A 10,976-nucleotide genomic window follows, 5' to 3' on the forward strand; every position below is an offset into this window, starting at 1 on the left:
CGGCGTCAGCGCGGCGCGAATCTGGCGTCAGCGCGGCGCGTCTTCAGCGTTTTTGGCGTCAGCGGCCAAGACGCGCGTCCAAGGCGTCAGCGTCAAGAAGTTGAAAATGCTGAACTTTTCGCGTCAGACGCGCCGCGTCAATCAATCAGGGACGAGTATCCAGAGACGCAGCGACGTTATTATCATGAAGAAAAACCCGAGAACCAGAACGAGAACCACAAACATGAGCGGAGCATAAATATATACGCCACAATCACCGAGCCGATCGCGAGGAATACACCAGGACCGGACCAGGACCAAACCAGGACTAGACCGAGACTAGACCGATACTAAACAAGGACTAGACCGGGACTAGACCGTGATTAGACCAGGACTAGACCGGGACTAGACCGGGACCAGACCGGGACTAGACCGTGATTAGACCAGGACCAGACCGGTATTAGACCAGGACTAGACCGGGACTGATCCAGTGTCATTAGCGGAGTAGAAATATATATACGCCCCAGTCGTCGACCCGATCTCCTCCTTTGATGTTTTATGTCATAAAAACACTGTCTCAGTCTGGTCTGACATTGTTTCGGGAAAAGAGCGGGATCGGGCTCTTGTTTCCAGGGCAACGGACGCGCGTCAAATATTTTTTGTCCCGTTCGTCCACGGCGTCAAAGATGCGCGTCGGGGGCGTCTAAACTCAAATGCAAAGGCTCCAAATAGAGGCGTCAAGGCGTTTTTTGACGGTTTGGTGTGAACGGCCCTTAAGACAGTAAAAAAAAACTAAATAAAAAAATAAAAAAGCATGTTCGCCGAGGTCAAACGCGCCCCCCTTGACGGAGCCTCGCGCCCCCCCAGGGGGCGCCCCACTATTTGAGAAGCACTGCTGTACATGGTTGGTTAATACACACTGGCTGAAGGTTGAGTATACAAGCATGATTATATTGCTTTTTTTGGGTATTGGGCTCCCCCTGCCCAAAGGGGGAAATATGGAAAAAAAAATAAAATAAAAAATTAACAACATTGCTGTATTTGCATTGGTGGAATGTTGTTGTGTGCCTTGTATTGTGTGTTCTGTGTTTTAAGGTCATTAACAGTGCAATTCGCCCTGATCAAGAGGACAGTATCCCCAATTGAGTGTGAAGGGTGTTGGAGAGGAACAGAAAACCATGTGATATTACCTTGCTCTGAGTGGTGACCTCTTAGGAGAGGTCAAAAGAGGGAAATGAAAGCTGTATCAAGTGGTGGTTTGAATATTGGTTAATGAAGTTACACATTGAGTTGAAGCTTAAACACTGAGATCTTATCTGTTGAACAGTACCATTGTGTTTCCTACATAATGGGTAACCTATGTGCTTCTAAGCAAATTCCTTTGCAGAACTGGGACCGTGGAGATAACCAACTGGCTTATCTAAACAGACTTGGTGTGATTTACAATGGTTTGGAGGGGGTTGTCACTTCCCCCAAAGAAGAAATGCTGACACTTCAAGGCGACGATTCAAGGCGGGAACCTGCTCAACATATTATATGCATATTCATATGGATGTTTATAAAAAAAATGTGTTCAAAAGTATTCAGAAGGGGTCAGATGCCTGATGTAAGCCCTATGTAACTTTGTAGGCAGTTAGGGACAACAATCTGACCCAGAGCTCTGTATTAGAATTGTATTGTATAGGGAATAAATTCTTTTTGATTTTAATCGATCGATTCCAGTGGTCATTTTTAAGAGAACACGCTGAATGTTTTTTTTGAGGATACCTAACAGTGCACAGATCTCTCCAATCAAGTATTCACCTTTCATGTTCAAATCACACAGCCACTGTCAGGACTTACAATGTTCTTCACAAACCTGAACTCTAACTCCTTACAAGAATAAGAGGTGTAATGGGGTGTTTAATACACACTGGTGTCATTTCAGATGCTGAAGGACTGAAGAGGAGCCAGCCTCACTACACCTCTGCCTCAGACTGAAGCTAAAGACAGAGGCTCTGAAGCTCCCACACTGCACACTCTATAAGAACAACCATCCGTCTAATTGTACTGTGGTGGTAAACACAAGTTAAGTTTTAGTTTTAACAGTATGGTATGGCTACACTCATCTGTCCAGGCTTTTACTCATATAGCTTATATTTGTTTTTTGCCATTTAAAAAAAAAAAAAAACTTTGCTTAACTTGAACTATTTTTAGTAAAAACTGTAAATTGTCATTTTCATATTAAGAATGAAGCATTGGTTAACTCAAAGGGTATATAAGTCCTATAACATTAATAATAATTATTCATGTCCTAAGATTTCTAATTAATGATTTAAATAAATATTGTTTACAATGTAAAAAAAAAAAAAAAAGTTTCTTTTTTCTTTAACTGATGAGATTTAGTGATAGGATATCACTGATCCAACTTTGAAATTGTTTAAGTTTATGTTTTTAAATTTAAGCCTTTATATCCTAGTTTTAATACTTGCTGTAAAAGGTTTATGTACAGTTACAATGCAAATGCTGCTGATGTATTTAGGTCAGTAAGGAAGTGGATCAGTATTAAATCTGAAGCATATTTAGGCTCCTAACGACACAATAAACAGATCCGCGGCAGATAACCCGGTTCTGAAAGCGGATCCAAAACGGGTCCCGGGCGGATCCGCGAGATACGCAGCGGATCAGCCGCGCCTCCGCCGCGGATCCGGGCTTATTTTGACGGATCCGCTGCGTATCCGCGCGGCGGATCCGTTGCGGATCCGCGGCGATGTGCAAGTGAACTCCGATGCGGATCCGTTCTGCGGATATTTTTTGCTATGTGGGTCTCTGCTCCAAAACACTTTCATTGCTCCAGCATGACGTTTCTCACCTCCACTTAACATTGAACACGAAAAAGACTAAATGTATTACATATATATGACATATATATGACATAATATGTCATATATATAGTATATATTATTTATTACAGCTGTTGAACGTTTCCTTTCCCTCCCGTCCTGCAGATGGCACGCGCGTATATCCCAATAGAGAAAGCGCTTGTATTTTGTCCCTCGCGGTGTGCCGTACGCAGCGTGGCTCAATGACATTAGAGCATTTGATTTGAGTTTCGTAAGAAACACATTTGTGCACATTTCTAAACATGTCTCTGGGTTTGTTATTCAGATCTGTCTCTAAAGGAGCGGCCAGGGTACGTATTACATCTATGCACGAAATAACGGAGCAGTCATGTCACAGATACGGAGGTTTTTTATAGGTTTTCAGTTGAACTTCCTATAGCTTTGCTTTGCTAAAGTGTCAGGATCAGGATGATGCCAAACTACAAATCCAAGAGAAAATCTGTTCTAATTATACCTACTAATTTACAGCGCAGTCCCACTATACTGTTGTTGTTGTTGTGAGCAGAAGCAGTGGTGAATATGAAATTCTAGTGTTCATGATTTAATTGACATTAATAAATTGATAGAATGAAAAATTTAGACTGTTAGACAGTGTTTTGTAAAGGTTGACTTGGACATATAAATGGAAATATTCTACTCTGTGTCACTTTGAAATGACATTATTGTGAACTGTAAGTAACTAATGATAAAGAGAAGTGTAGGCTACTATAATGAAGGATGTGAAATTGAGCACATCTTAACAGAATTCTCATCCAGTAGTATTGCTTGGGGCTCATTAATCAACACGTTTATCCATCAGTTTTGTTTAAGTTTGGGATTTGAAGAATTGTTTCTTCATTCTTTAGATTTCTAAAGAATACTTTTTTTCTTAAAATGGGGCAGGAGTGGAACACAGAAGAAAAAAAAAAGGAATTATTCTTTTTCCAAATGTTCATTTAATTTTGTGAAAAGTGACAATGAAATGGCATGTCTCTTTACTCTTTTCGTTTTTATTTAGTGTTTTAATTCTGTGTCCAGGCGTGCATGGTGGGTCCGGTGCAGTCCTTACACTCAGGATGTCCGCTCTTCGCTGCAGAAAAAGCTCTTCTCATGAAACTGAGGAAAAGCACCGGATACACGTTCACAAACTGTAAGAAGGCCCTGGAGAAGTTTGACAATGACATCACACAGGTACCGTCTCCTACTTACTTATCAAATCCTTTAAGCCAGGGGTCTCAAACTCAAATTACCTGGGGGCCACACTAGATAAAGTCTGAGTGAGGCTGGGCCGCATTGAGTATTCGATAAATAGCGGTTGCACGGGAAAAAAAGAGAGAGAAAGAACAACATGCAACACACTTTCTTAATCTTTAATAACAGTTCAGAACATGAAAATGTATTCAGAACATAAGTTTAAACTAATACATCTACTCTTCTTCTTTTGCCTACTCCTTGCTGGTTGAAACCTGGCTACGCTTCATCTTGTACAGCTGAGAGATATTTGGCTTGCAGGAGGAAGCTTATGAGATCCTCAGGATAGACTGAAGATGCTCATCAGTGAGCCTTGACCTGTAGGTGCTTTCACACCAACAGTATTTGGTGCGCACCAAACGGTCCATTCGAACCAGAAGTGGTTAGTTCGGTTCGTTTGCGTTGGTGTGAAAGCGTCAATCGGACTCTGACCCGGACCAACTCAAGCGGACCGACATCTCAAAAAAGAGGTGGTCTCGGTTTGCTTGAATCCGCACCCAAATGACCAACTTTGGTGCGGTTGCTCTGGTGTGAACGCGAACCCGGTTTCAAACCATAGACAGCAGGTCCAAACGAACTATTCGAAATGCATCATGGGAGAAACGCGTCTCCTTTGCCTGAAATGACGCGCTGTACGATTCCAACGCAGTAACAGATTGTTGTCCAGACGCAGCCGCGATTCATTTTCGAATTATTTTACCAACAATGGCCAATACAGAGAATGTAACACACGAAGATCAGAGCAAGAACGTGCGAACGTGTGGCTCCAGAGAGCGTCAAAAATGGGGGTGTGTATTTCTGTTCCGGACCTGCACGCACAGAGAGGTCCTGGTGTTCCCCGTGATCATGTAGGAATCAGCATTTGATATTTTAGGCTTTAATTAACCAAATAATTTTATGGCAATAGGCAATCGCCCATTCAATTGATTCACCTTTAAAAAATGTCCTGCTTTTAACCTAGTGTGAGAAATATAGTCGGACTAGATCCAAACCCGAGTCCCGAACCAGCAGGAGCAGCTCCGGTTCGGTCCGGGCTCAGATGACGTGGAGCGGGGAGTGAAAAGCGCTTTTCCCGGGAAGAACCAAATGCGGACACCAACTAAACTGGATTCACGCTTCTGTCCGGATGCTTTGCACCACCTCGGAACCAGCCGCGGTTCTTGAGCGCGGAGGACAGGAGCAGCCCGCACAGACCTGTAGGTATATTCCACAGCGCATTCTCACTTTCCCCGCACGGAACCAGCGCGCAGACGGTGGAACGTTCCCACTCAGACCCAGTCATTGCACACTGGTCTTGCTCGCCACCGTCTGGAACCAGCACATGGAGGACAGAGCCTCCGGACCATCTGACCAACGCGCTTGTAGGACGACAGAAGACCAAGGACCAGACCCCAGCGCCGTCATGAGGAGCTGCGCGCTACTGTGAACGCTGTTGGCTCCTGCTGTTACCCGAACTCTGGGCTGATGCGGTGAGTTTGTAGAAAGTTCTAAATGTTGCTGTTTTATGAGTTCATGGTGATAAGATGAGGACGGCCCGCGGTATTAACAGGGGAACATCAGTATTGGTTACTGGAGATACAGAGGCTCGTTAATTGGACCCGTTTTTGGTTCGGTGTGAAAGCTGACCACACTGGAGTGTATCTGCTTGTCGTATGTCAAACATGGATGGAAGACGCTTGTTTTTGCCTCGTACTTTTTGTTAACATGTTGCCAAGCCTCTGGAATAGATCACTGCAGTTTTGTGGTGCTTGCATATTGATGGGACAGCTGTGTTTGCCACTGAGTGCGCGTGGATTTCGGCGACGCACAGGTGGAGCTTGGTCATCGGGTTGCCAGCAAGTTACGCACCGAGTGTTGAGCAGGTAAACAGACTGTCAATGTCTTTTTATTTCTTATACTGTGGTTATGGGAGCGTAAAGTGAAGTGTGCACACGTGTACCACCATGTGTGGTTTGTTTTGGTTCTTCGGTGACGCCGTATGTGCACGTGTACTTGTATTAACAGATCAGATTAGACTCGTTGCTTCACAACTGCTGTAAATTAAGTTTTGGGACGTAAACTGCGTTAATAATCTGTTGTGAATCTGCATGGGCACCGATTGCAGCTTCATCAGTGCGGCCCGCGGAAGGGGGGTGGGATTGTGCTTACATCTACCGCAGGCCGCACTGACATTATTCTTTGGAATTAAGTGGAGGGCCGCAAAAAATCCTTCCGAGGGCCACAGTTGGCCCCAGGGCCGCGAGTCTGAGACCCCTGCATTAAGCATTTAAGTGAATATTTGTATTCTTTGAAATTACTGTGTCATGTGAGTATTATTGACTTATTGAACATGTGCAGCACTTGTATCTGACAGTGTATCTGTTTATAAATGTGCTGTAGAAATAAATTTCACTTTTGACCTTCTCTAGTGAAGTACACACAATTCAACAAGTGTCCTTTTATGGTATTTCACCTTAAGTACCTTTTTTCCATTTTCCATTTCCAGGCCGAGTCGTGGCTGCATGAACAGGCCCAGAAGGAGGGCTGGAGCAAAGCAAACAAACTGGAGGGTCGCAGGGCCAGAGAGGGGCTGGTCGGTGTGTTTGTGGGAGACAGTGATGCAGTCATGGTCGAGGTACAGACATTTCAATTAAAAACACTCCACCAATATTATCAGTGTGCGACGACTGTAATAAACCTCTTTCAACTGATAGTTTTTCTGTCCATACTGTATATTTTGACTTCGTATATCAAAGTCTATGTTTTTACTTGATTTAAATGTTTTATTTTATCATAGTTTATATTATTATTCTTTGTTTAATATTGCACCATCACCAACTGCCAATGATTCTGATTCTTTCACCTGTTGCAGAGCTACTATATATCAACATGAATAATATTTTTAACATTTGTTTGAACCAGATCAAAATGTGCAAGCATGTATATTAAATGTGTGCAAAAATATCGATATATCTGTACTGTACTGTACTGATACACTATTGATATCGGGGACTGCTGTATCAATATATCTCCAAGAGTATTTTTTGGTATATTTTATTAAATTATTTTGTTACAGCTACAGTTTTATTGTTTGTTTAGAGGAAGGAAATTTGTTTATGTGACACATTTGACATTTTCACTGTTTTGATGATTAAAATGTTTGTGTTTCATATGAACTTTGCACAAGAAGTGATTTAACAAAGACTTTTAGTATCACAGACATGATTTAGCCTTTATTTTTATTGAACTGTATCAAATCAATTTGAAATATATCATATCAAATCGAAAGCTCACTGTATTGAGATATGTATTGTATCATGGCCTATGTATCAAGGTATGTATCGTATCAGCAACTATTTAATGATACCAGCCTTAATGGATATGAATGAACCATGTGGCATTATACTAATTAATCACATTGTTTGGTCAGTTGTCATTTATGTGTAATTGACACAATTAAAACAAGATCAACACTGGGCAATTTGTTTGTAGTCAACACTCCTGAATGTCTTAACATTTCCTGCAATCTACAGCACAAAATACCTGTTTTCACCTTGTGACATCATTAGGTGGTAATCCAGGAAGAGCTTTTGAAATGAGCAGACTGATAAGTTTGGTTTTTATCATTTGGAAAGACACATTTATAATATATTTGGTTGTTTTCTTGGGTGCAGGTGAATTGTGAGACCGACTTTGTGGCTCGTAATGAGAAGTTTCAGGAGCTGGTGAAGGCTGTCGCTTTTGCCACTTTGGCTCATCACAAAAACAAACCTCAGAAACACACTGGATATGTCAAGGTAACATTATTAAAAGCATATGATTCTCAGGTCTATATTAGATTCTATTTATTCAGTCTTTGGACCATTTTGGATTAAGATTGTTGCAAAATGCATTTGCAGTGTTGTGTTTGTTATAAAGGACTTTGTGTATTTAACAAATATTTGAACTTCACAGAAATCTGTATTTATTTAAACCATTAAGGCAACAATCAGGAGAACATACACATAAATCAAATTGTACATCAACTTTTTTGAATTTCTTACTTTGTTCAGTAGATGACATCTAGTCTGTATCATGTCTGTTGTTTTAGAATTGTCCTTTGCTGCCCTCTGGTGTTACTTAAATGTAATAGCTATAGTATGTCCCATCCTGAATGTGTGAATGACATTTTGGATGGTCCTCATCGTTCTCCTCGTGTTTCAGAGTCTTCTGGGAGGAGAGGACCTGAGCAAACTCACTCTCACTGAAGGAGTCACTCTCGCCGACCACGTGGCTTTTGTAATCGGTCAGTGAAATGTACAGTGCTGGATGAATTCATTTAATATACAACTCTCTCAAAAATATCAGTGTTTTTTATGAAAACATTTTAAATACAATCACATATGACAACCTACAAAAACATGAAAAATAGCACTGTAACAACTAGGATTTCAATCAATGTATATGCTCATTATATTCTTTGGTTAGATCACAGAAGACGAGAGTCCTGCTAAATTAAAGATAAAGTGAAGCTGCTACATTTTGATTTGATTTTGATTGATTTATATGCAAAATATTTTTCATCCAAAAACTTCTGAATTACTGCTTTGTCTGAGTGAAGAAACCTCTTTCAACATGTTCAGGAGTCAATGTTTATTCCAGTTACCATTATTATAATTGTATAGCTTTTGTTGCACTTTTAGACAGATATTTGTTTGTTGTTTTTACAGCTGCAACTAAGTTATTTCTATGATACATGCAGACATTTTAGATTCATTATCAACCAAATAAAGGTTGAAATATGAACACTGAAGACTTTTAAATAAAGAATATTTACAAATATAAGACTTGTCACTGTGATTGTGTTATGTTGTCAGTAACACTTTGAGCTACATGCTTCAGAAATCAGTGATTGTACAGAAACAGTTGAACCATGTGAGCCCTTCATTATCCTCACACTTCCCTCTGTATCCTCCTCCCTCAGGTCGTCTTGGTGAAAACATGTCTGTGAAGCGCGCGGTGACTCTGGGCGTCCCTTCAGACTGGCACATCGGCTCGTACGTGCACGGCTCTGTCCCCGGGCAGGCGGAGGTGGTGATGGGGCGGTACGGAGCCCTGGTGGTCTTCCAGGGAGGTCCGGCCGGAGAGGAGGGGGCTTTGGGGCGTAAACTGGGGCAGCACGTGGTGGGAGAGGCCCCCGTGGCTCTGGGGAACATGGAGGATCTCCCGTGCGGAGAGGGAGAGACTCGACTTTTGGCACAGACATTTTTGGGCGACCCGAGCCGAACCGTAGCACAGTTTCTGAAAGGGAAGCAGGCGCGAGTTCTGGACTTTGTGAGGTTTCAATGTGGGGAGAAATCAGGGGAAGAAGGACAATAAATATTTAGTCAGTTACAAATGGAATATAATGTATGCTAAATGAATTTCAGCAAATGTATGGGTCAATTAAATAATTTAAACTGTCTCACAATAAATGATCATTGTCATTTTATTGAATTAAATCTCGACTGGTGAATTTCTATGGGATTGTTGTGAGTGATCATGTCACTTCCAGGTCCAACCAGCTGACTCCTATTTTTATTTTTGTTTCTTATTCATTGAACAAGGTCAATTAAATCACCAAAACTGTATAAAGTATTTAGATTTTTTTTTTTAATTCTGAGTAACTTTTTGTGGTCAGCTTAGAATGTTACCCAGTATGGCATTAAACTTATTTATGGCAAAAGAAGAATTCAATTTGTCGACTGGACAAAGTTTATTTTGGTCGACCAAAATAGACTTTTGTCCAGTTGACAAATTGAATTTCTTCTTTTGTCATGGATTCTACCTGGATGACTGAGGGGCTGTAAACTTATTTATCTTGTTTATTTATCTGAACAGGTGATGCCAGTTGTTCTTGTTACTGATCAGAGGTAGGAATGTAACAGTAACCGAAATATTGTGATATTGTATCGTCAAAGTTCTCACAATAATATCGTGGACCATCACAATATATCGAATTACAAGTCTCTTTGCTTAAATTAAGAGTTTTGTTACAGCAATAGCTAAAAAAAAAAAATAGACCATGATCCTTTGCTCCATTTCAGTGCAGACTACAAGAAGAAATAATAGTTCTAACACTTTTAAGTCTTAGTTTTTTGGATTAAGTCTTGTCAAGGCATTTTAAGAGGAAAAAGTCACGTATTAACAGTTTTGAGGCTCCACAAAATATCACAATAAATATATGAGATGTATATTGTGAAAATATGGTACAGAGAGATTTGGATATTGTTACATCTCTAATCGTGAGCCTCCCCACCATATCGTGAGCTTTCCCGCAATATCGCAATAAATATCGTACTGTGAGGTTCATACCGTGATGATATTGTATTGAGAGACTTGGATATCGTTACACCCCTAGTCAGAGGAGCTCACAGTAAGAATACATGTTTTTCAATAGATTTTTCAGCTATTAAATCACCTGGAATTGTATAAATGCAAGATGGACATGTTTAATCCCTCTAAAAGAAGTACTCAAATGTCAAAACTTATAATTCATTTCACAAGCAAAAACCACACCACAACAATGGAATACTATCAAGATATTTATTGACGGTGGATAGATGTGATGGCTGGGGAAGACTCAGGGTGGGGGTAATAGTCACCCAGCTGATTCGGAACCTCTCCTTTTTGAAGATGACGGACATGAGATTCTGGGTGGGAGGGAGGGGGTTGAGAGAGCTGACACAGGCGTTGTTGTTGTAGGGATAGGCTGTATTAATAGGGCTTGTGGGTAATTGAAGGCTTGGTTGGGATAAGCTGTGATTGGCTGGAGAGGAGGTTGAGGCGTGGTCCAGCTCCTCAATCTCACTTCATCATATTAACTCCACGTGTGTGATCTTTGAACTCAGTTTTACCTTGTCTGTAAATGAACCACCTGCATGAACA

The 10,976-nt window shown here is 41.1% G+C and overlaps 1 protein-coding gene across 1 annotated transcript; it reads left to right on the forward strand.

Annotated features, from left to right (window-relative positions):
* The first annotated feature begins 3,019 nt into the window (after positions 1-3,019).
* On the forward strand, positions 3,020-9,568 carry tsfm (Ts translation elongation factor, mitochondrial). The gene is made up of 6 exons (XM_020923229.2): positions 3,020-3,151; positions 3,879-4,031; positions 6,577-6,705; positions 7,745-7,867; positions 8,274-8,355; positions 9,034-9,568. Exons 1-6 carry the CDS (start codon positions 3,104-3,106, stop codon positions 9,426-9,428), a joined length of 930 nt encoding a protein of 309 aa, XP_020778888.2. The 5' UTR covers positions 3,020-3,103; the 3' UTR covers positions 9,429-9,568.
* The last annotated feature ends 1,408 nt before the right edge of the window (positions 9,569-10,976 follow it).

Source organism: Boleophthalmus pectinirostris, unplaced genomic scaffold (assembly GCF_026225935.1).
Source record: "Boleophthalmus pectinirostris isolate CB_2022bp ecotype Guang Dong unplaced genomic scaffold, ASM2622593v1 HiC_scaffold_3, whole genome shotgun sequence".
In the NCBI taxonomy this organism is placed as follows: Eukaryota; Metazoa; Chordata; class Actinopteri; order Gobiiformes; family Gobiidae; genus Boleophthalmus; species Boleophthalmus pectinirostris.